The sequence below is a fragment of the Coregonus clupeaformis genome, chromosome 1 (assembly GCF_020615455.1).
Source record: "Coregonus clupeaformis isolate EN_2021a chromosome 1, ASM2061545v1, whole genome shotgun sequence".
Lineage (NCBI taxonomy): Eukaryota > Metazoa > Chordata > Actinopteri > Salmoniformes > Salmonidae > Coregonus > Coregonus clupeaformis.
Window position 1 is genome coordinate 91,777,147 of NC_059192.1, and position 25,800 is coordinate 91,802,946.

A 25,800-nucleotide genomic window follows, 5' to 3' on the forward strand; every position below is an offset into this window, starting at 1 on the left:
CACAATTGAATGAATTCCACATCTGCTATGTGATGAAGAAATATAATATCTGACCTACGAAATGACATTTATGGGGCCTGCTCAGTAAAGAGATATGATTCTGAGATTCTTCACGCTGTTTGAGCCAATATTGTTTTGTAGGTAACAGCATTCCACTCCCGGCCACATGTAAGCTACATAATTGCAGGAGGGGGAGTAACATCAATTTGCAAGTTATTGATTGTTCCCTTTGTCATTTCACCCTGCTTCAGAAAACTGCAATACCATTCATTTGATTCCACCCTCAAATAAAACAGATCAGATTTCAAGGAATTGTATATACAAAGAATCAAATCTAGCTATTGCAGGGAGTAAACAAACCTTTAAACCATAACACAGACTCTCAGAGGGCCTGTAATCCACTTTAATTTGTTTCAAAATTTCAAAATGTTAGTGACAAAGAACCATAAGTCTTCGGTTGCCTGAACCGTGCCACTTGACTGCATGGCTGGGCACACCCTAAACACCAGCTATCTGCATTTGCATGAGTAGAAACAAACAGGCCCTTTAGCGAGGGGAGAAGTAGACTTTTCCACAGTGAAAAAGAGCTAGGCCTACATCACACAATCACAATGTGTGGGCTAGACTCTGACCCCGTGCCAAAGACAATGTAGAGGCCAGCCAGTGTGTGGCTGGCAACACTGCACAGAGTGCAGCAGTCAATTCAACTCAACTCAATTCATGGCACCTTCATTGGCATACTCTAGTAATACACAGCAATACACTTTTCAAATGTGAAATAACATGTTAACACTACACACAAAAATATAACATTCCAAAAGGGGGACATGCTGTACTGTACACTAGCTAAAGCCCTTGGCTCTGACTGCAGTGCCGCCCTGCTTGGCTCTTTAGGGCACTAGTTGTCACCAGCTCCAGTCTCTAGTCTCTGTCCTGACTGCCAGCTCCTGCCTGGGGCTCCAGGGTCCTCTCTCTACACATGACTACAGATAGAGCTATCCCAGTCAGAGACAACACAATATCACTATGTCTCACACTGACTGAGACAAACATAGAGTGGTAGAGTTGTCTTCAAATGAGAGATAATGCTAAAATAGTCATCTATGGAATAGTGACATGATACGTTTTTACAGGAGGTTAACAAACTATTAACAAATATAAATGTGTGAATGTGCTGGTTATATTATGAATGTAAATGTGGTAAGCCGTTTTCTTCAGGTCTATACATCCTTTTTGTTCTCTAGCTAAACACTCAATCAAATCTGAAGAAGATAGATATGGCTGCTATTGATAGGTGAAATGTTAGGGAAAACATGTGTTTGGTATCTACAGCACAGGGAAGTCCTCCTCTGAGGAGTAATTAGGTTTTTGTCTTGTATTTCTACTGTGGAATGGATTACTAATATCTCTGGTAGAAATATCTAAATGCACATCTGTGATGTCAATTCTAAGCTAACAGACAACAAGGTTTGAAAGAAAGCGGCCCAGAGACTCGCAGCAGTTCCATTTGGCTTGGAAGGAAGGAACCTTCTCTCTGTGGTTTCTACTGTTGAGTCAGCTGCTCCATTTAACCATCCACCAAATCACTGACAACCAACGTCATGAGACACTGCTACAGTAGCTGAGGTCACTCACACACCAACAGTTAAACAGATAAAAGACAGGCATAGTATTACTGGAGCCTAACAAATGTATTATAAGATCAATTCCACCTGTCTGTAATATCATCCAGGTCTCATCTGCTCTGAATAAAGTCCATATTCACCTACCATTCATCACTTTCATCACGTTTAATGTGTAACAGGTTTTATGGAACAGGGCGCCCATGTCCTGCTGCTGGGAACAGAGAGGCTTCAGAGGTTCAGAGGTATGGCACGCAGACCTGTCAGCCCCATCTGTGGCAGCTCTGCTCTGCTCTGGAATAAACTCCATCATATATCCACTCCACTCCGCACCCCAGCACACTGGTCACACACTTAACATAGAAACATACTGCACTGCATTGACAGCCACATTGTCAGCTGTGTCTGTGAGCGGGTGGCAAAGACCCTCTTCTAATTATTTCCGAATCCTAGTTCTCAATTATAGAATTGAACAGGAAATAGACAAAGACATTATGCAGATATGAATGCTTCAGTTTGACTAGAGGGGATTTTGCTCTCTGGCGCGCCCCCACTGCATAAACCTATGCCAAAGAATGTTCATTTACATGCAGTGTCTGTCGAGTAGAGGATTTAAATATGGATTTAACTTGGCACGGGCACTGCTCTGTGTGCAAATCTTTGTCTATCCTGTTTTCAAGTCTGGCAGTCATTAGATATCCTCCTTTAAGTTTTCTTCTGTTTAGTATTTAGGAAGAAATCAAAGCATGTCTTTGTTCATTGATTAAAATAACACTTGAAGGGCACTCTGGTCATAGGAGACTAACTCCTAGGAGAGGTCTTAGGTTGGCATACGACACTTTTATGAAGCAATAAAACAAAATAAAAAAGATCTGATCACAGTCAGTCACAGTCCTTCTTGTGTTGTGCATTTCAAAATGCAGCCTGACACACAACCTGGTACTCATTTGCCTGTAGTCTCTGTAGTCTCTGTAGTCTCTGTAGTCTCTGTAGTCTCTGTAGTCTCTGCGAGCCGATGCAGCCTAGGAACAAAGTCAGATCCAGAACCTTCTTTTCTTTTCAGAATAGTCTTATAAAAACATACTGTACCAGCTTTTAACACCAACAAAACAAGTTAAACTAAGAGCATTTCTAGGGTCTACAATCCTTTCGGTTTATAAAAATAAAGAAGTTGTCTGCTAATATCCTTTCAGAGGCTACCGTTTCTTCAGAGGAAAACAATCCCCCAAAAATGAGGACAGGGAATCTCTTGCTGATCTACATGTATGCCTAGACTTAGCTGATCTACATATGTGGGATCAATTACTCAATGTATACCAACACCTCTATCTGCACTATTTAAAGAAATCAGTGGCAAATATATTTACGGTTACACAGGAGCTCGGGAGAGAAGCTTAGGAGCGCAGTTAAAATCACACCTTTTTTCTCACAACATCCTAGGCACTGAATTATTTTCTAATTCTGCAACAAGTGAGATTGTCACAACAGTAAAAATGTCAAACAACCATTGAACGCTAGTAGCTAACATTCCTACATTTCATCTGCTACCTTCCTAAATAAATGCTACATAACTGTATGGAAACCCAACATCTTGAAGAAAGAATTGTATACATCAAAGAAATTCCAACCTTGTTTATTTACAGTTTTATGGATAGAAACTAAATACAGACAAACAACTCATTGTAACTCTTCTTGAGCTAATAAGAACATGTAATCCAATACGCCACACTAAACATTGGAACTGTGTGAAAGTGAAAAATAAAATCTACAGCATCATTTAAATGAGGTAGCCTGAACAGCAAATGTTTAGTATTATGAATAACCTCACATGCAACAACATATTCCACAGCCTCTGAGCAGTGATGTTATGTTCTGAGTACTCTGGTCTAGTGAGCATCACTGCCAACTGACTGTCAGGAACAAACACGTAATATCCTCCACGTCTCAAATCAAACACATGTGAACACAACCTTGAATTGGAAGGCAAATATTTATCTTGCCAATGTCTGCTCTCCTCTGTAGTTTAATTGTTGAGAAGGTGTCCACATCCCCTCAGACATACAGTCAAAAGGGCACCGCACCGATTGTTCAAACGGACCCTGTTTTCTGGCAAACCCCACTGAAAAAAGAAATGCATTTGTTACTTCACACAACTGTGACCGACCACTGCTAAAAACAACAAGCACACCAGACGTGACATCACAAAGCGATGTCCAAGTCATTAGGCAGAACTGAAAACAGAGTTTTTCTTTGCCAAATTGCTAGGAAACCAAACATTCAGACCAAGTGGGCATTGCTTGTGGAATCACTGCGGGCTGCAATCGATTCGGACCTACAGGGAAGCAACCTAATAAATGATGGCAAACAGTTGTGGCTGCCGAGGCATTACCATGTCTTTACCAGTTGTGCTCTGCCTCATCAGAGGGGAAATACTCCTCCAGACATAGTCTAGGGGTGAAACATCAATACAGCAAATGTAAACAAGCTAGCCTCTCATATTTCACCTTACATGCCTGAATCTACAGTGTTGTGTTACAATAATAAACTAAACATTCATTACTTTTCTCAGAATCTTAAATAATAATCAATACGCTCAACTGCCATTTGTCTAAAAGCAATGAAGACGTCAGGTATAGTAATTGGTTTTTGATTAATTAAAATAAGTAAACAACACAGTGATTATTTCACATACGGTAGTAACCATCATAAAAATCGGACAAAAAAAAAAGTATACAGTTTATTATGTTCACCCCCTCACAATTCATATTTCAAATACACTACTACTACTACTACTACTACTACTACTACTACTACTACTACTACTACTACTACTACTACTACTACTGCCTTGGCTCTGAAGAGCTCACCAGCCTGTTAATTGAATTAAGTCCAATTTGTGCAATGTACAATGTGACTTCCCCATACACATGTAGCAATGAGAGGTTTGTCAGAGCTAGTGCAGTAGTGTCTTCATTAGACAGACTCTCTCTCTGCACTGAGATCCAGTCATCCACAAAGCACTGTCACAGACAGAGGCCTTGACAAGCAAATGACAAGATGCTTCTCCTTCGGGATCCCCTCCAACTCCGAGCAAACAGTCGTAAGGCAGGCAGCAGGCAGATTAATAAGACATGCTGTAGCGATGGATAGATATACATTTTAATTTGTTACGGTATCTTTAACGAAACGCATCAAACAAGAGTGCCTGCAACCAAGCAACCAAGCCAGCCACGGTGCACAGCTTGAGCTGATTTGACTGTATGCAAAGAAGGGAGCTATTTTCGGTTGTTCACTTCCAATCTAACAGCTACTCTCGTGTCACATGGAGACCGGCTCAGCTCCCTGCGAGGGACAACCCCTCATTGGGGCTGTGTGTGTGTGTATGTGTATATGTATGTGTGTGTGTTGAAGTACCCTAAACTGTTCACAACTCACATGGAAGTAGACATAAAAAGACACCATTTTGACTGTGTGCAGAGTGAAGAAAATGTTTCATTAACAAGCATTTGAATGGGATATCAACTAGGGTTGAGCGGTATCCACATTTTCATAACGTCATACCATTTCTGTACCATACTGGGGTATACAGTATTATGGAATGTGCACACAAGGGGCGCTAATCCACCCCACCCCCCCCACCCCCCGGCACAAAACAATTTAGGCAACAGCGATCTTGATCCAGGAGGGGATTGAATGTCTCTGCTGTAACCAAGAAGCTTGATCTTAACTAGCAAGTTAGCAAACCAAATGCATAGGTGGAGCCCTGAGCTGGATATAAATTATTTGACACATCTTAGATTTCTTATAGATATATTTAACTTATAATTAGTTATAAGCAGTGGGGTAGCATGCACTTCGGCAGCCCCCGCGACCCCCCCCCCAAAGAAAAAATGTATATATATTTTTTAAACGGTATTGAAATCATACAGTATTTCGAAATACCCCGGTATACGGTATATCAACCAAGCCTAATATCGACATTGACAAATGTAATCAAATTAGACCATAATTACTATCAGTTTCAGAATGTAATGTATACTTAGTGATTTGAATTTGTAGAAATATCCCTAGGTAGGTAGATGTATGGAGCCGGCCAAGCTGCGGTATTTGCCCAATGTCCCCCTGCTGAGCACACACAACGCACAACCGATGGCCTCTTCAAATTCATGTCATTAAAAGGCACGAAGAAGAAACCGCAATCTCCCTCAGTTCAACCTGCAGAGGGGTTCATGTTTGTTTTGCTATCTCTGTTTCTCTGGCACACTTCGGAGGGGCCTTGAAGGGTCCTGGCAGTGCGGTTCTGCTGCATTTGTCTGGGTATGCCCAGTTCAGACGCATTAATCCAAACTCTCATTCCCTGCAATTTCCACACTTCCTTCCTGTGCTGCTGCCTGCGCCCCTCGCCATATGTTCACAGTCGCTTACGGAGGAAAGGTGCTTCTTCCTCCAACCTTGAGCTCTGGAGGAACTGGAGCATACAGGCTAAAGAGATGAGGAATTTATCTCTGCTATAACATAAACTGCCAGAGTGCAGTAGTTATGCAGAATAAATTAGTTTCTTATTTAACATAAATCCATTTCCCTTAGGTTTTTAGTTAGTAATGTGTATCTAAAATGTTTACCAACACCAAATCCACTCATATTTCATTCAAATGGAAAAAGGCCTTGAACTGTTTGAGAAACAGTTTAACTAGGCACAGTGGCAGACTAAATGAGCTAAGTGCTCTAATACTGCTATGCAATAATATTTCAAGTGATGTTACATAAATAAAATAAAAAACATAATTGCAGACTCAATTTACCCTAGAACCTGTACTGTAAAAGCCCTCAAATTGCAATCCACTCAGCAGAAAGGTTAACTACAGAGAAATGCTCTTGTGTGGTCGTACAAGCAGACAAGTCATATCTCTTTATTCATTCACCGTGCGTGGATCTTTTTAGGGTGAAACAAACACTGGAGCACAAAAGGATTAGCCTATCACACCAGCGGGTTCCTGCAATCAGCAGCGGGTTTATTACATCAGGAGGATTTAGTTTTATTGAGCTGCTCATTAGTAGGTTTAATCAGAGCCGTGTCTTATGACTGTTCTAACAGCACTATCAGATCCCTCATCAGAGGGCTGAGTGCTATCTCTCTCTCACACACACACACACACACACACACTTCAATCTTTACTGAAATGAAAGCACATGAAAACACAATGAAGAATGTAGCTAGCGTTCCCCCATATGGCTTCTGATACAGAGGCCCTTCTCATTCCTGTGCTCCTGGCCATACATTTGCCAATATGGCAGAGGAAGGCCCATCGAGTCCCACTCCTCTGCCTCCAACTGCAGTGCTGAATATAACACAGGCCCTGGTAGGCAGGGGACTGCACCGGAGCCAAACGTTCCCTCATTCTCCCCTGGCCCTGACACCAATGGCAGGGCTGTCAGCACAGCAAGCTACTCTCATGCTACTCATAGGAGGGGGACAGCAGGCTTTCCTGACTCATTTGGGCTTGTGTGATCTTCTCTTCCTCATGACGTGTTTTCTAGTGATGGAGATGAACATGTGGGAGTGAGACAGCCCTTCTTTGGTATCAAAAGTGAATTAACATGATGGGACGATATTAATGATTTAATAAAGTGAGTGACAGCCAATCAGAGCTCATGACCAGTGCCCCTCTGCTGTCCCATCTGTTTCACAGTCAGAGAGGATCCTGGGACGGGGCCAAAAGGAGCCTGGAAAAATGTCAAGCTCTCTCAATTTATTAATGTTGATTAGCACAAGTAATCAAAAAGCTATTTTAAGTATCCTGGACCTAACTGTCAAATAATGAGTAATTCATATTTCAGTCTTCTAGCTCAGTAATAATTATTAGACTTGCAGGTAGGGAACATATTCCCAGCTGAGAGACAAGGAGAAAAACGGTAGGAAAGCACACAGCGCAGTCTCATCAGTATTTCCTTCAAGTCCTGTTTTTTTTTATTCATCTGCAATAAAAAATAAAACGTTAATGTGGTGCCATTTATGATGTAAAGGATGTAACAAATGTAGCTGCTTCCTCTCCCTCATTCAATAATGTAACAAAGCCAGAAAAGTATTTCCCTTCATTACAATAATTACCATGGTAACAAACAAAATGAGGTAGCATGAATTCAAAGTTGAGAGCTTTACAAAAGATTTAGCTCGAGTCCATCGTCTTTAATTTATTACTCTAAATCCTTCAAAAGACAAATTAAAACCAGGAACAAATCAGTGGTACGCAGTAATCCTCAAGTATTTTAAAAGAGGAGAGATTGAACTTCAATTTGATTGGTATTTTGCACAGCACAGCAAAAAACAATTTCAGACCTCAGACCTAAAAATAACATGCCACATTGAGTGCAAATGCAGTTGCAACTAAATCTATACATAGGAGAGACTGGCCCAGCCACTGCTGGGGGATTAGGCCTACCCAACAATGACTTGGACTCATCAGCATTTTCTATATCTGAAATGGAAATCCTGATAAATGTATCAAGCCTCAGGTCACGGTCAGCCCCAAACACTCAGTTATCCTCACATACTAGCCACAACACCTGAGAAAATTGTGTGTCTGAGTGTGCGTGTGTGTGCCGTGTGTGTGTTTGCGAGAGAGAGAGCGGAGGAGCGAGAGAGAGAGAGAGAGAGAGAGAGAGAGAGAGAGAGAGCATTTATGAGTGTGGGAAAGCGTGATAGAAACAGAGATGCCCCATTGTGCAACAATCCACTCTGTGATCTTTAAAACCACTACAACAAAACATGACCCTATGATGGAAATCTATCTGATATGATTTTTGGCAAGGCAGTGGTGTACATAGCCTGATTCCTGCATTTAAATCCCTCTCAACACCTGCACAGAGTGACCAAACAGACAATTTCCTTATCATACCTTCCATCTTCAAACACAAATAGGACACAGCCAGTGAAGAAACACAAACAGCTAGGTTGGCAGAGAGTGAGCTGTAATAAAAACAGGGATAGTAGAGGGGTGACCATGTACTGCACGGAACCACTGCACTCTGGAGGGCACATAACATAACATCCCAGGTCGGCGCTCCCACGCAGGCAGACGGATGCAAACAGTCAAGACCTCTACTGGCACTACGCATATCAATACAGGTGCAAGACTTGAGCTGCTACTGGAAAACAAAACACATCTGAATCTACAAATACAAAGCTGTGTTCATAATCACACAGCTTACAATATCACCTTTTCCATTCAATAACGGCTGTCTCTTTAAAAACAGCACATAGCACATGCTCCCTCCTAGCCTGCATCCCTCCCTCCTTCTGAGATCCTTCCTGAGTAGATATGGTTGAAATGGTAAAGGGCCAGTCCCCAACTCAGCATCCCGGCAGCTCCCCAGAGTACCCCCAGTAAAGCTAGGTCCAGGGCTCTCTGATTCCCACAGGGGCCTGGGAGATCAAACAGGGGGCCATTACTCATTCCTTCCCACTAACCCCTGCTCTGCTATTCCTGATCGAAGCCATGAACGCTCCCAGGCGCATCGCTGACACCACACGTCAGGCCCGGCTAGATGCGATGGCCACGGGCTCTCAGATCATTAGACGAGGACAACCCACCCCTCCTCCTCCCGCTGCCCCTAGAAACGACCTCAGAGGGTAGGGCCAGTAATTAGTGGTCCGGATGGAGTTAGCTAATGCTAATGCACTCTCTCTCTCTGTGTGACGTGTGAATGTGTGTGTGTCAAGGCCTGCTGCATGGTTGACCAATGCAACTCTGTATCTCTTAGGAGTGCTTTCCACCTTACCCCAACATGCTCCCTTATGTCCAGAGTACTCAGCATCAATGTACTATATTTGGGAGTTTAGATTTAAAACTAACAGACATCCTGTGCTTCAGCAGCAGGTGTTCCCAAAGCATACATACATACAGATACAACTCACTACCTCAGTCCAACACTTAACACTGTGTCCATTCAGACTACATCCAGAGGTTAGGCACAGATAAGCAGGTATAAAAAAATGTGTCTCTGCCTGGCTTCAAATCCAGCTGCCTCAAGTCACGATAAAGGTTGTTTGGTCCCCCACTAACTCAGTGCCTTCACAACTTAATACAACATCAAATACATTACAATAAACTGCTCATTTGAAAAATGAATGGAATCCACATCAAAGGAGCCAAGTCAGACATACAACGCCAACTTTCTTCAATCAAAATAATGACAGTCTAGGAGAAGCCTGATAGTAATCTACCTCATATTGGGTGACTGAAGACATTATTTTAATGCTCTAACCTCTTGGCAGACCTGCAAAAGAAGATGCAAAAGCTGTGCCAAGTCACCTGCCTTCAAAGGACTTTCATCACTATGGCAACAGCACGGTTCTCCATAACCAAGTCAGGAGGTGACCTGTGATCCATAAATGAGAGATGTCCAAACTCTCCCTGAATCTTCCCTCCAGTGGCAGGCAGGAGGCCCAGTGTGCCAGGGGAGGGTACCCATCTGAAAGCATCACAAACGCAGTGTGGCCCAATGGTTCACAGAGCAGCCGGCAGGTTATCTAAAAATAAACAGACGTCTCAGGAAGAAAATGATTCCTTCAGCAATACACTCAAAGGCTTAAAACATGAAATTAGGTTTATCAAACTAAAGCCTGCTATAAGACCTGATCAAATTAAAATAAAAAAAAAGGAATACGACTTTTTTTTATTTATATATAGTCTAGAATTTTGTTCATGAACTTTTGTAAAACAGGAGTTCTGAGACTACAAACTAACATGAGATGATCATATGTGGATTTAAATAAACACACTCAAAACAATGAGAGCTTATGAGAAATGAAATCAGTCAGAAGGAGAAATGGAGTGAGAAGCATCTCAAGAGACAACAGCTTCCTGAGCAAAATAAAATAAAGGATTCAGCTCAGTCCTTTTTTAAGAACCTCAGTTGAAAGCTACTGTTGTGGTTACATATATTGAATCTGTTTGAACTAATCCATTTTAGAAGAAAAATGCATGCTTAAATTGAAGACCGACTTAGCAGTTGCTTTAAACAAAAAAAATACAACATTCCAAATCCTTTGAAAATGCTTTGAAGATCAGCTGCTTCAAGATGAGTTTTGTCACCTTTTATATCTTCGCACATTGTGCCATGTACAGTGGAGAGGTTTTGGGTGTGCTAAATTATCTTTAAATGCAAGCTGGGTACTTTGTCAAGTTCTAAGTCTTCTGACTGAACAAAACAATCCTTGCTTAATAATTATGAATGAGAAACAGTCATATTCTTCAACACTGTATTAATAATGAATCAGCAGATAATAATATTTTCTAATCCATGGGGATAGAAGCTGAAGAAAGCGCTTTAAACTGAGAGAAAGTTTTCTCAAGTGGAAGGAAACTGCAGTGTAAGTCTATCACAAGCATATCATTTAAATTATATTTACAAAAAGTATTGTAAATATAATTGAACAGTTCTGACATCCTTGTAACATCCTTGTACAACTTGGCTTCATCTATTCTATAAACAAGCCAACGATAACATGTGGAACATTCTTTGAATTGACTGCAGGCCAACCAGGAATATTAGGCCCATTCTAAACAAGATGGGATAAATAAACATAATTACAGGCAGGCAAAATTGCAGGAGAAATGTATCATAAATTCTGGTCAGGTAGCCAACCAGCAATAAGAGCAGAAATATTTGCCTCAGTCTGTCCCTCTAGGAGCAATAACAACCCAAACATAATTATGGCTTACCAGATTCTTGGCTGACTTCTACAGCAAGTCTTATGTAGGTGGGACAGAGAGAGCAAACCATGATCTGAAACTATTCCTAATATAGCTCTCCAAATATAAAAGTGCCACAGTGAGCTCTGAAGCAAGCTAACTGAGCAGCTTGGACATAGATGTTAATGTGAGTATTGCATCATGCAGAACATTACATTTGATGTATCAGTGGTTTCTAGTTTACTACTTACTGTAGCTCAAGGAGTATAGCAAGCTTGGAAAGCTTGGAACAGACAGGTGTGTGACTCCGACACACATAAAAAGCCTCAAGGAGAGAGTCAGCCCAAAACAGATCCCATATTCTGTCTATTGGTGAAAATAGAACCAAAATACCATCCACATAAGCCTCTACGAAACATGGCTCAATTCTTGTGACTTTTCTTAATGACTAAATAAATACCACCAGGCATTTCAGCTATGACGATGGGCTTTGGTGGGAAAAACAGTCTATTAACAGTCTCCATTTCTTTTCTATTCTAAACAAAAAGCACCATGCGGATGCTGGTCTATTTTGGAAGCCACAGAGTGCATGCCCAACACATCAGGCTTAAATGTGGCTGGTCACATGATGTCCATGAATGCCATGCTATATTAAATTCTAAAGCACACCGCAGAGGTTACTGAGTTCAATTCTTCCACTTCTCACATTAGGAATTCAGAAAATGAGTTCCTTTGTAACACTTTTGAATTGAAGCAACATTCTATTTTATATTCCATTATGGGTGGGCCAAATGGAATGTATGATCACTGAAACAGAATTTAACTCAAAAATGAAGTAGGCCTATTCAGCAACGCTTTAAATAGCATTAGCTACATAGAGCGCTATTAAAGGATTGTTGGGTAATATATTTGACATAACGTAAACAGACTCAAATTGATGTATATTGATAATGCTCTGTATAGTTGTTAATACTTATGAATGCACAGTGAATGCTTTACCCAAACTGATTTATGAAAGTGCAATGATATACTTAAAGCATCAATTCAGCACTGACTTGACCTGGATCCCATGCTGTTTACCTCTGTGGAGACAGCATCCAGAAAGGGAAGTGAGGATGTAAAGTACTCTGAAAAACATCCTAACACTTCCCAGCCTTTTCACAACAGCTCCCCTTTGGCCCCATTGTGTTGCTGTTCAGTCCATTGTCTTGCTGTTGTTTCCACAAAAAGTGTGTCCTTTAGAACTAACGACAAGGCAAGGCTTTGTTGCTTTACGTAAAACAAGTATTGAGGAGACATAATGCTTGATTGTGCTATGGATTAATGTCCTGGAGCCTTTACAGCGAAGAAATTATCCACATAAAAACAGGGAATTCAAGCAACACTTATCAAAACATCTACGCCAATGAAACATGATGCATCATTCTAAACAGCCCACTTCTGCATGAGAAATGCTCCCGGCTAAAGGTACACTACATCAGATCCTCTAGTCATTGAGCCTGTGAGATAGATGTTTGAAGGCCACATGAATGGCCAGGCCTTTAGGGACCTGGGGCTGAGGAACTCACTGCCTTTTTCAAACAGCTCAGCACTAGAAGACGGACACATGCATATGAAACACCACTTGATGAACAGGAAGTAACCCCATACCGTACTTACTACACAACTGATAGACATTGGATATCTTTGGTACAGCTTTTATATGGTGCACAAATCTAGGGAACATTGAATCACAAACGCAATCAATGACCCACTGTCAATATGAGCAAAATTGATCTTGTGTCATAATCAATAGAAAATGGATATGCGAACAAGCCACAGAGATCTTTTTGCACACAAAACACAAGGAAGGGTTATAAAGTAGTGCTAATTACAATTTTATTACACTGTCAGAGCTGTTAGGTCGATAAGCATTATTTCACATATGTCAAATAAGCCTAAACCATTCCTTATTTCCACATCTTTACAGCAGTCAGTCTACGATAATTCCAGGTGGAGGTGGCATGTTTCAGACACCAGATGTGCAGAGTGCACACACACACAGACACCCGCTGAGGTGGGAAATGAATAGTAATACTATGTTGAATATGAAACCCTCCTCCTTTGGCTTTTCACAAAATGAATAACCCAAATATCCAAAATACAGTGGAAAACATCAGGAACACTCGTATGAACTGATTTCAAACAGCTGTGGTTAGACAGAACACAACAGGGGGAGAGACAGGACCAGGGCTATAAACAGAACAGAACAGAGGACATATTAAAATAGGTTTCTGGGATTAAATCCTACCTGGTGCACTGAACTGGCTGCTTCCAAGGGTGGTTGGCCTGTTTTTCCCACTATTTACAGGTGGAGAAAACATCTAACAGAAGAAAAGAAATGGTCTGAAAAATGTGAAGCTGAGACAAATTCATATTTTGCCTTTGATAATCATGCATCTGTTACAAGCTGTTAAGACTTCCTGTGTTTCATAATCAATTTCTTCACTGGAGAGACATTGACTGATAGAGAATAAACTGGGCTAAACAACAAACAAATAAAATATTATAAAAAGATAGATAAGATAACTGTCCTACCGCGCTAAAATCCAGCAAGTCACTCAATTCCTTGTCTGTTCCGATAGCGGCAATCCGCTGTTGAGGATTCATCCTGCCAATCTTTAGACCTAAAGAAGAAACAGATTGTTTGCTTAGGTCCAACTTTGATTTTTTTTTAAAATAGTCCTAATTCCTTGATGAAAATGTTTTTTTTTCTCCATTCAATAACGAACTTCAGTAAAGCGCAACCTCATTCTATAATCCTACTGGAGTTGACAAGGAATATTCCCAGAACACCTCGGTTCCGAAAATAAATCTGTACAGTGACCCTTGACATTGCTGTGCGAGTTATTTGATCAAATGTAGGCTACTGCAACAACCGGTGAAAGTAATTGTAAATGACCCCTTGTCATCCAAGGTTCCACGCTCCCTTTTAGAAAATGTTATTGTACATTATGACATCTGAACAGAATGAAAAGGAAAAGGTAGCCAATACGTGGTAAGGAAATTCCATCTAACGTTATTTGGAATGGTACAGGCACACTGAAAATTATTGGCGCTGCGTGTGACACTAGTGACACACTGAGACCTGCAGCATCGTTTTTCAACTGTATAGCTGACTCCCCAAACGCTACATTTGTATCAATCTTCCGCGACAGACTTAGTTACAAAATAACTAGCCTACTGTAGATTTTCAACTCACGGACTAATGATAGGCTATGCAATATGCTGCTTTGCAATAGTCAATGATGAGCCACGAATTCGATGTGTCACTATTTAGAAAGTGTATAAGCATGGAAAACAAAAAGGAAGATCCACCAATATGCTATAGGCTACAGATTTAGGCTGAGTAAAACGCCCTTTCAAGTAAAAGTAGTAAAGCAAATGCCAACCCTTTACTCCATACCAGCTCCAGTCTCTTGTATCCCAACTTCTTTCACCCAGTCCGAAACCTACTTCTTTCACCCAGTCCGAAACCTTTTTTGATTAAACTCACTACAATATTTTACCTTTTCCCCTTTAAAATTCCAACTAGGGCGATCGGGTGTGGCAGTATGGAGCCTCGTTTTCCTGTAACGCGTCTAAAATACTGTAAAATAGTGGTTTAGATTGTAATAGTTAGTAAAATATCCCCTATATGTCACTTGCGAGTTAACCTTAGGCAGACAGACATTTTTGCTTCGCAAAAACCTCAGCACCACAATGGCATTCGGTGTTGTATCCTTCCGCTGAAAACAGTGAAACGATATCCCCGGCCTAGCCTACTACAGACACCACGCGGAGTGGTAGGAGATGACAGTCGTTGAGAGGACCCATCATATTACATTTAGCCTATCTTAATCAATCATTAGGCAAAATTATGTGAGACTAGTAAAAGAGATCGAAACCAGATTTTGTATGTTGTGTCAATCAGAGCATTGGTGTAATGAAAGGTATTGGTGGAGGAGTCTGGGGATATTTGAGACCTCTGAATTCGCTACACTGGTGTCAGAAGTGGGATAATGAATAAATGAGTAGCCTTTGAATGCATATGGACCGAGACATGCATATATATATATATATATATATATATATAGAGAGAGAGAGAGAGAGAGAGAGAGAGAGAGAGAGAGAGAGAGAGAGAGAGAGAGAGAGAGGGTTCACTTTAAGGTGGTTGCAACTAATTGGAATTCTGGCCCAGAGTAGGCCTAGTTTCTTTAAAAAGACTTTTGAGTGTCACAGTTATAACCTGTTTGTCCCTATGTAGGCTAGCCTTATGAATTGAGTCCGTCTAAAAGACAGCGAGCATTGTGTGCTGCAGTGTCATGTCTATCATGGTTTGAGCACACTCAAAAAGAAAGCAAACTGTTCAATCTATTTTTCTCGTGGCGAACATATGTTTTATGAACAGCACAATATGTCGGGACTACTTTTTCCTCCGCTCCGCTAAGGCAACAGGAAAAAAGGAAAGAAAGTGGTGTGAAAAAATTTATCGACATTATATATAATTATTCAAAAACAGCTTGATCGGATTTGGTAAAATGTTAATAGTGGTAATATCCTACCACTTCGGCTGCATGCTTCTTCAGCCATCGGTGTCGAATGGGCTCAGAAAACAATAGAGTTGGGCAAGGGCCAAAACTCTAATGCAGGGGTTCTCAAAGTGCGGTCCGAGGTACTCCAGAGGGTCTGCGGCCAGATAAAACATTTATAAAAAATGTATACATAATAGTTTTTTACATACGTTTTTTAACATGCCTATTACTAACAAAAACAGATTTAACTAATTTTGGCCAAGGGATCCATGGAATAGGTTTAGTGTGAAGTACAATAAAATGTAATATTATTCAGCTACAATTTATGTACTTAACCCTGGGCAACATGGGCCTGGGAGGCTCACAGGGATATTGGTATCCACCAATTATAAATGTTTCAACTCAATACTTCTTGTATTTTTTATATAAATGGACTGTAATTTAAGCTTTTAAAATGCAACGTTTTCTCTCTGCCTTATGGAACAATGTGTTAGAATTGCAGGATATTAGAAGATGCAACAACAAAAAATATCTCTGCCCCATGACAAAATGTGTAGAATTACAGGAAATTAGCTTGAAAACTGCAAAAATATTCTCTCTGATGCCAAGAGGCGGGCCTTTAAAATACTACTTCCCAGGGCCCGAGACTTGGTTAATCCATCCATGCATGCACTGCAGAAGTCATAGTAAAACTCCTTGTATGCTATTATTTTCTCATTCGAGTTGTGTTCTGATTATGAATGGGTCCCTGATGAATTTGCTATCACAAAAGGGGTCCCTGGCCCCAAAAAGTTTGAGAACCCCACTTCTAATGAACAAAGGTTTGGTGTGGGATCAAAATGATTTCCAACAGTAAGAAAAGTCAAGAGAAGAGACATGACACTTATGGATAATAGAAAATATTGATGAATATTGAAAATATCAAATCTCTGTAGCCAGTGATCATCAGTAGCATATGCATACTGGATGTACAGTTGAAGTCGGAAGTTTACATACACCTTAGCCAAATACATTTAAACTCAGTTTTTCACAATTCCTTACATTTAATCCTAGTAAAAATTCCCTGTTTTAGGTCAGTTAGGATCACCACTTTATTTTAAGAATGTGAAATGTCAGAATAATAGTAGTGAGAATGAATTATTTCAGCTTTTATTTCTTTCATCACATTCCCAGTGGGTCAGAAGTTTACATACACTCAATTAGTATTTGGTAGCATTGCCTTTAAATTGTTTAACTTGGGTCAAACATTTCAGGTAGCCTTCCACAAGCTTCCCACAATAAGTTGGGTGAATTTTGGCCCATTCCTCCTGACAGAGCTGGTGTAACTGAGTCAAGTTTGTAGGCCTCCTTGCTCGCACACACTTTTTCAGTTCTGCCCACAAATGTTCTATAGGGCTTTGTGATGGCCACTCCAATACCTTGACTTTGTTGTCCTTAAGCCATTTTGCCACAACTTTGGAAGTATGCTTGGGGTCATTGTCCATTTGGAAGACCCATTTGCGACCAAGCTTTAACTTCCTGACTGATGTCTTGAGATGTTGCTTCAATATATCCACATAATCTTCCTTCCTCATGATGCCATCTATTTTGTGAAGTGCACCAGTCCCTCCTGCAGCAAAGTACCCCCACAGCATGATGCTGCCACCCCCGTGCTTCACGGTTGGGATGGTGTTCTTCGGCTTGCAAGGAACCCCCTTTTTCCTCCAAACATAACGATGGTCATTATGGCCAAACAGTTCTATTTTTGTTTCATCAGACCAGAGGACATTTCTCCAAAAAGTACGATCTTTGTCCCCATGTGCAGTTGCAAACCGTAGTCTGGCTTTTTTATGGCGGTTTTGGAGCAGTGGCTTCTTCCTTGCTGAGCGGTCCTTCAGGTTATGTCGATGTAGGACTCGTTTTACTGTGGATATAGATACTTTTGTACCTGTTTCCTCCAGCATCTTCACAAGGTCCCTTTGCTGTTGTTCTGGGATTTATTTGAACTTTTCGCACCAAAGTATGTTCATCACTAGGGGACAAAACGCGTCTCCTTCCTGTGCGGTATGACGGCTGTGTGGTCCCATGGTGTTTATACTTGCGTACTATTGTTTGTACAGATGAACGTGGTACGTTCAGGCGTTTGGAAATTGCTCCCAAGGATGAACCAGACTTGGCTGATTTCTTTTGATTTTCCCATGATGTCAAGCAAAGAGGCACTGAGTTTGAAGGAAGGCCTTGAAATACATCCACATGTACATCTCCAATTGACTCAAATGATGTCAATTAGCCTATCAGAAGCTTCTAAAGCCATGACATCATTTTCAGGAATTTCCCAAGCTGTTTAAAAGGCACAGTCAACTTAGTGTATGTACATTTCTGACCAACTGGAATTGTGATACAGTGAATTATAAGTGAAATAATCTGTCTGTAAACAATTGTTGGAAAAAGAACTTGTGTCATGCACAAGGTAGATGTTGTTAACAATACATTTGTGGAGTGGTTGAAAAACGAATTTTAATGACTCCAACCTAAGTGTATGTAAACTTCCGACTTCAACTTCTACTTTGGTATTATACAGTTGAACATATTTATGCAATTTAGTACATTTTGTGAATCCTTCTACGCTTAAATTTTTTCCCGGTAGAATAGTAGTATTTGCCTGGCTGCAGTCTGATAGGCCTACATCACCAGGTATATCTATATAGTTATATATCTTATCTATATAATCACAGTGAAATCATGTTGGGAAAATGCATTAAAAATTTTGCAGTTTGGTAAGACACTGCATCTAGGTTTAAAAATACCCCCAAACAAGGCAAACACTACTTGTTTGGATATGGCCCAACTTGAGGGCCATTGTCCACTCAATGGGCCTCTACTGTAATCCACTTATGACTTTTCTGAAATCCAGACTGCCACCTGTTGGACAAACTAACCATAGTCGACTATGCTACTCATCTCCAATGTGTATAATGTATAATTGAATGTAGCTCTCATTAATGACGTTTGTAGACCTATTTAATGGGCCTACGTGGCAACTGGCAATATGTGTGAATATTTTATAAAAATAACAGGAAACCCAAAGTTTATAACAGGCTAAAATGGATAATGTCAGAGTGTTGTTGTTGCTAATCCATACCTTGTCATAGATCATATTCAGACCTTGAGATTTTTCACCTACCAGTGCGTCAATGCAAACTTGCATGGAGTGCATCAATTCTTGTTTTATGTCAATTAGATTATAAATATGGGACCCCATCATGCTTGCCTCAGAACCAGAGAAACCTGGGTTGGAGCCCCAGCTGGGTTAACCCCGGATGTGCTACACTAGTGGGCGGCAGGCCTAATGAAAACAATCATGCATCACATTACCAGATATTCTTTGGTATTATGCAGAAAGCATCCACTAACCCATTAAATGAGTGCTCTGACATTCGATTGGACATTCGTTTTTGACATATTCTGCAACTATTCATACAATATACCACTTTGAGACCCCGAACTGTTATGAGATTTGAACATGCAGATTTAATGTAGCCTAGCCCATTCAAACCACGGGTTATAGGCCCATTTATATGGAAACAGTCAGTCACAAAATGTGAAATAAGTCAAGGGGAATGAATACTTTCTGAAGTCACAGTGCCTTCAGAAAGTATTTATACCCCTTGACTTATTCCACATTTTGTTGTGTTACAGCCTGAATTCAAAATATTTTTTCTCTCACCCATCTACACACAATACCCCATAATGACAAAGTGAAAACATGTTTTTAGAAATTGTAGTAAATTAATTGAAAATGAAATACAGAAATATTTCATTTACATAAGTATTCACACACCTTTGCTATGCCACTCCAAATTGAGCTCAGGTGCATCCAATTTCCTTTGATCATCCTTGAGATGTCGCTACAACTTGATTGGAGTCCACCTGTGGCCAATTCAATTGTTTGGACATGATTTAGAAAGAAACACACCTGTCTATATAAAGGTCCCACAGTTCATGTCAGAAGGAGATAGTTTGGATCATCAGATGATCCAGCAGAGGAGCAAGTGTGAGAACACAGGGGGAAGTGTTGAGATGGCGGAAGCAGAAGTGTTGTTTGAAGATGAAAGCGCGTTGAGTATGGTTAGTGAGAAAGATGAGTGGACAACAGTTTAGCCCAAGGATGGAACAAAAAGGGCTAAAAATTTTGTGGAAAATGAGTCTGATGAATCGTTGATTGTTGGAATAGGTTTTTTGGATTACGATGTTCATTTGGGAAACTCTTTTGAAGTCACGAGGATGGTGAAGAAGGTGTTGGGAAAAGTGGATGCAGTCAAAGTAACCAGGAGTGGTATGGTGTTGATATCAAAGTAACCAGGAGTGGTATGGTGTTGATATCAAAGTAACCAGGAGTGGTATGGTGTTGATATCAAAGTAACCAGGAGTGGTATGGTGTTGATATCAAAGTAACCAGGAGTGGTATGGTGTTGATATCAAAGTAACCAGGAGTGGTATGGTGTTGATATCAAAGTAACCAGGAGTGGTATGGTGTTGATATCGTGTGTATCTAAAGAGCAAAAAGGAGTGTGCATTGTGGCTCATGAAATTATCGACGCATGAAGTGGACAGCTTTGATTTTTAGAGCAGGGCACCGGTAAAAGGTGTTATCTCTGGCGTTCCTTTGGACATTGATAGTCAATATCTTCGGCAAAAGAAATCCAGGAGTAGTTCATGGATGTCGCTTGACCCATATGGAGGATGGGGAAAAAGGAGCAAAGTTTATCTGTATTATTGATGTTTGATGAAGAGTATCTACCACCCTATGTAACGCTGTGATATATAAGAGCGTTCGTGCAAAACCCGATGCAAGAAATGTAAAAAACGTTTGGCCACGTGTCAAGTGTTTGCAGACGGAAGGAATACGTTTTTGAAGAGTCTGTGAATGTAAAATGTTGCAACTGTGGTGGGGATCATATTCCCGAATTCCCAGAGTGCCCTGTTACGGTGAAAGATTTTGAGGTGTCAAGGATCAGGGCTGTACAGCAAATCTCGAATGTGGAGAAGGTGAAGAGAGTTGAAGGGGCAAGAGGCCACAGTTCTGAAGAAGATATGGCGGTGGATGCACCGCAACCAGTTGCAAATGTTATACGTCAATCAAGTGATCTGGATGCACTTATTGTGAAGAAGGTGGATTTTGTAGCATTTATAGCCACAGTAATTAATTGTACTGCACAAGTGTCCAAGAAGTCCAAGAAGCTGGACATCATATCTGCAGCTGAGAAGTTTTTGGGCCTCGAAGACTTCATGGGAGAAGCACTGCAAGGTCTACTGTCACCAGAAAATGTCAGACCCTCACAGGATCCTTCTGAGCCTGTGTAGGGACCTGATTAGAACAGAAAAGAAGACTGATTTAGTTTAATAACATTTTTGTTATTGATAGTTTGTATAGATTTTTATTTTTTTATATGTATTTTATTTTTACCCCACATTATTTCCTTTTTGGGATCTTTACTATCCACCTGTAAAGTAGGTTGCGGAATGCACATATAACTGCTGCAAACACAATTATACAGAAGAAGAAGTGCAGGTCAGAAAGCATGTGAATGGTTTGTGTCTGGAGTGTATGGTCGATAAAACGGTGGAGCATGTGTTGTTATATTGTTGTAAGTATATTGAAGAGAGGGAAGAAGATTGAAGCGTAGGGTTATTGAGGTTGGATGGGTTTGGAAGGGATTTTGGGGAGGGTCTATTAGAAGTTAGTAGGGCTCTTTTTAAATTTTCACAGAAGTACTGAGTTAGGTAGGAGGGTTTAGAAATGTTGTAAACTGTGATTGACCACACACTCCAGCACAGTAGGTGGCGGCATGCACCTTTAACGTTTGTTTGCGGACCGCCATTATATCATAGAAGACGAAGAAGAAGAAGTGCATGTCAGAGCAGAAACTATACCATGAAGTCTAAGGAACTGTCCGTAGATCTTCGAGATAGAATTGTGATGAGACATATCTGGGGAAGGGTATAAAATAATTTCTAGAGTGTTGAAAGTTTCCAAGAGCACAGTGGTCTCCATCATTGGGAAATTGAAAAAATATGGAACTACCCAGACTCTGCCTGGAGCTGGTTGTCTGACATAACTGAGCAAGAAGGACCTTGGTCAGGGAGGTGACCAAGAACCAAATGACCACTGACAGAACTACAGAGTTCCTTGGCTGAGATTGGAGAACCTTCCAGAAGGACAACGGTCTCTACAGCACTTTACCAATCTGGGCTTCATGTGAGAGTTGTCAGATGGAAGCCACTCCTGAGAAAAAGGCACATGACAGCATGCAAAAAGGCACATGAAAGACTGTATTGAACTATTTGGCCTGAATGCAAAGCGCTATGTTTGGAGAAAACCAGGCACAGCTCATCACCCGTCTAACACCATCCCTACCGTGAAGCATGGTGGTGGTAGCATCATGCTATGTGGATGCTTTTCAGCGGCAGGGACTGGGAGACTGGTAAGGATAGAGGGAACAATGAAGCCAAATACAGGCAAATCCTTGATGAGAACCTGCTTCAGAGTGCAAACGACCTTAGACTTGGGGCAAATATTTACGTTCCAACAGAACAATGACCCCAAGCATACAGTCAAAGCAACGCTGGAATGGCTTCAGCACAAGAATGTGAAAGTCCTTGAGTGGCCCAGCCAAAGCCCAGACTTGAATCCCATTGAAAATCTGTGGAAGACTTGAAGATTGCTGTTCACCACCCACTCCCTATCTAACTTAACAGAGCTTGAGAAAATCTGCAAGGAAAAATGGGAGAAAATCCTAAAATCCAGATGTGCAAAGCTGATACAGACATACCCAACATAACTCAAAGCTGAAATCGCTGCCAAAGGTGCATCTACAAAGTATTGACTCAGGGGTATGAATACTTATGTAAATGAGATTTCTGTATTTCATTTTCAATTCATTTGCAAATATTTCTAAACTTGTTTTCACTTTGTCATTATGGGGTATTTTGTATAGATTGGTGAGAAAAAAATATTTTGAATATAGGCTGTAACACAACAAAATGTGTTACAAGTCCAGGGGTATGAATACTTTCCGAAGGCACTGTGTATATAGAAATATAAACGCAACATGCAACAATTTCAAAGATTTTACTGAGTTACAGTTCATAGAACGAAATCAGTTAATTTAAATAAGTTCACTAGACCCTAATTTATGGATTTCACATGACTGGGCAGGGGCGCAGCCATGGGTGGGCCTGGGAGGGACATAAGCCCACCCACTGGGGAGCCAGGCCCAGCCAATCAAAATGAGTTTTTTCCCACTAAAGGGCTTTATTACAGACAGAAATGCCTGTAATGCCAGGAGAACGCTACCTGCCCCAATGCATAGTGCCAACTGTAAAGTTTGTTGGAGGAGGAATAATGATCTGGGGCTGTTTTTCATGGTTCAGTCTAGGCCCCTTAATTCCAGTGAAGGGAAATCTTAACGCTACAGCATACAATGTGTTTCCAACTTTGTGGCAACAGTTTGGGGAAGGCCCTTTCCTGTTTCAGCATGACAATGCCCCCATGCACAAAGCGAGGGCCATACAGAAATGGTTTGTCGAGATCGGTGAGGAAGAACTTGATTGGCCTGCACAGAGCCCTGACCTCAACCCCATCGAACACCTTTGGGATTAATTGGAACGTCGATTGCGAGCCAGGCGTAATCGCCCAACATCAGTGCCCGACCTCACTAAGGCTCTTGTGGCTGAATGGAAGAGTGAAGGCTGTTATAGCAGCAAAGGGGGGACCAACTCCATATTAATGCCCATGATTTTGGAATGAGATGTTCGACGAGCATGTAGTGTGTGTCTGTATGTATATATATATTAGTGCCTTTGGAAAGTATTCAGACCCCTTGACTTTTTCCACATTTTGTTACGTTACAGCCTTTTTCTAAAATTGATTAAATAGTTTTTTTCCCCTCATCAATCTACACACAATACCCCATAATGACAAAGCAAAACGTGGTTTTTAGAAATGTTTGCAAATGTATTAATTTAAAACTGATATCACATTTACATAAGTATTCAGACCCTTTACTCAGTACTTTGTTGAAGCACCTTTGGCAGCGATTACAGCATCGAGTCTTCTTGAGTATGACGCTACAAGCTTGGCACACCTGTATTTGGGGAGTTTCTTCCATTCTTCTCTGTAGATCCTCTCAAGCTCTGTCAGGTTGGATGGGGAGCGTTGCTGCAAAGCTATTTTCAGGTCTCTCCAGAGATGTTAGATCGGGTTCAAGTCTGGGCTCTGGCTGGGCCACTCTAGGACATTCAGAGACTTGTTCCGAAGCCACTCCTACGTTGTCTTGGCTGTGTGCTTAGGGTTGTTGTCCTGTTGGAAGGTGAACCTTCGGCCCCGTCTGAGGTCCTGAGCACTTTGGAGCAGGTTTTCATCAAGGATCTCTCTGTTCTTTGATCCGTTTTTCTTTCCCTCGATCCTGGCTAGTCTTCCAGGCCCTGCCGCTGAAAAACATCCCCACAGCATGATGCTGCCATCACCATGCTTCACCATAGGGATGGTGCCAGGTTTCCTCCAGATGTTCCAATTGGCATTCAGGCCAAAGAGTTCAATCTTGGTTTCATCAGACCAGAGAATCTTGTTTCTCCTGGTCTGAGAGCAGTGGCGGCTCCTGAAAAAATTCTCAGGGGGGGCAATTTTTCTGATGATTTAGGTGACCTACACACATTTTAAAAAAGATATGTCCAACAACAACATGAAGACAGGGGCAGCATATAAGTCAATACCAGAAGCATTTATTGACTGATCTCAAAAGTGTTGGCTTACAAAAGCAAAATAAGTTATCACAGTAAAAATAATCAAGGGTGTTCTTTCACATTCCTCAACACTGCATAAACAATATGCATTTCCATAAAACACCTCATCTAATTGTGCCACAAAGTTGACAAGTCCAAGAAAAATACCAGGGTTGGTGGAGCCCTCAGTTTCATCTTTGCCTCGCAAAGCTAACTCAAACACTCCGCAAAACTTCACACACTGGATTAGCCGGCTGAGGATGTGGCGGTTCTTGCTAACCTCATCGTTGTGGCGGCGGACAGCTAGCCTGTTGAGTGGCAATGTTCACTCTCCCCAAAGCAGACAATCTCAAACAGCTATCCATGTGGGTCTTTGACAGCTCATGTTTCTTAATCTTTTCTGAAAGATGGTGCATGTCCGTTACACCAGTCGCTGTCCAAGCGGTGCTGTCTGCCGCGCCGCCTTCAGGGTGAAAGAGTAAGCAGGGGTAGCAGAAGACTGCATTAGCTACATCGCAGCCTGCTAGCCAGGTTTTTCGTTCGTACCAATTTTTGGAAAATCCTCGGGTGTAGGACTTTCCCCATTTAGTAGAAACCTGTTGAATTATTAAATTTGGTCTGGGAGGTCCTAATTGTTTCGTTGCCAATTTATCTTGATTTGTTCGCCGACAAAAAGGAACTTCTTTCAAAGAGACAATCGAGTTGCACTGAACGCTAGCCATCTTGACAGTAGTACGTGAATTGATTGACGCTGCTACCCGCTCTTTTCTTAGTTACGTTCATGGTTATGTTACGTATGACGAAAGCGCGTAAGTGCAAGCCCTCCCGAACCCATAGAGATTGATTGAAAGCTCTGATATTTGAAAAAAAAAGATTTTACATGAGAGTCTATGAGAGACTTCTGGGGCGATTTTCAACCTGACTGAAATCGCCCCAAAAGGGGCGGGGCCATTTGAAGCACGACTTTAGCCTGATTGGACATTTAGTGGCAGATCAGACGTCTAGATTAGAACACTGATAACTACTGTTGCCGTGATATAATTGATTAGAAAAAAAATCCCTTCCTTTTCCCGTTTGGCAGTGCGTCGCCCATATCGCCCTAATGAACACACCGCCCCTGTCTGAGAGTCTTTAGGTTCCTTTAGGTACCATAAAGGCCTGATTGGT

At 41.2% G+C, this 25,800-nt stretch overlaps 1 protein-coding gene across 5 annotated transcripts in view; it reads right to left on the reverse strand.

The window, feature by feature from the left end:
* Positions 1 to 16,006, reverse strand: part of tcf12 (transcription factor 12) — a 90,592-nt gene extending 74,586 nt beyond the window's left edge. The window contains exons 1-3 of one of the 5 annotated variants that reach the window (XM_041894119.2): positions 15,901 to 16,006; positions 13,895 to 13,983; positions 13,608 to 13,680 (exon numbers count right to left, since the gene is read on the reverse strand). In XM_041894119.2, coding sequence (XP_041750053.2) covers positions 13,608 to 13,680; positions 13,895 to 13,983; positions 15,901 to 15,928 — 190 coding nt within the window. In that variant the 5' untranslated portion in view covers positions 15,929 to 16,006. Of the gene's footprint in view, positions 1 to 13,607; positions 13,681 to 13,894; positions 13,984 to 14,258; positions 14,426 to 14,748; positions 15,112 to 15,900 lie in introns of those variants that run through there. The other 4 variants (XM_041894157.2, XM_041894165.2, XM_041894146.2 and 1 more) reach the window with 4 other exon arrangements.
* Between the last annotated feature and the right edge of the window lie 9,794 nt (positions 16,007 to 25,800).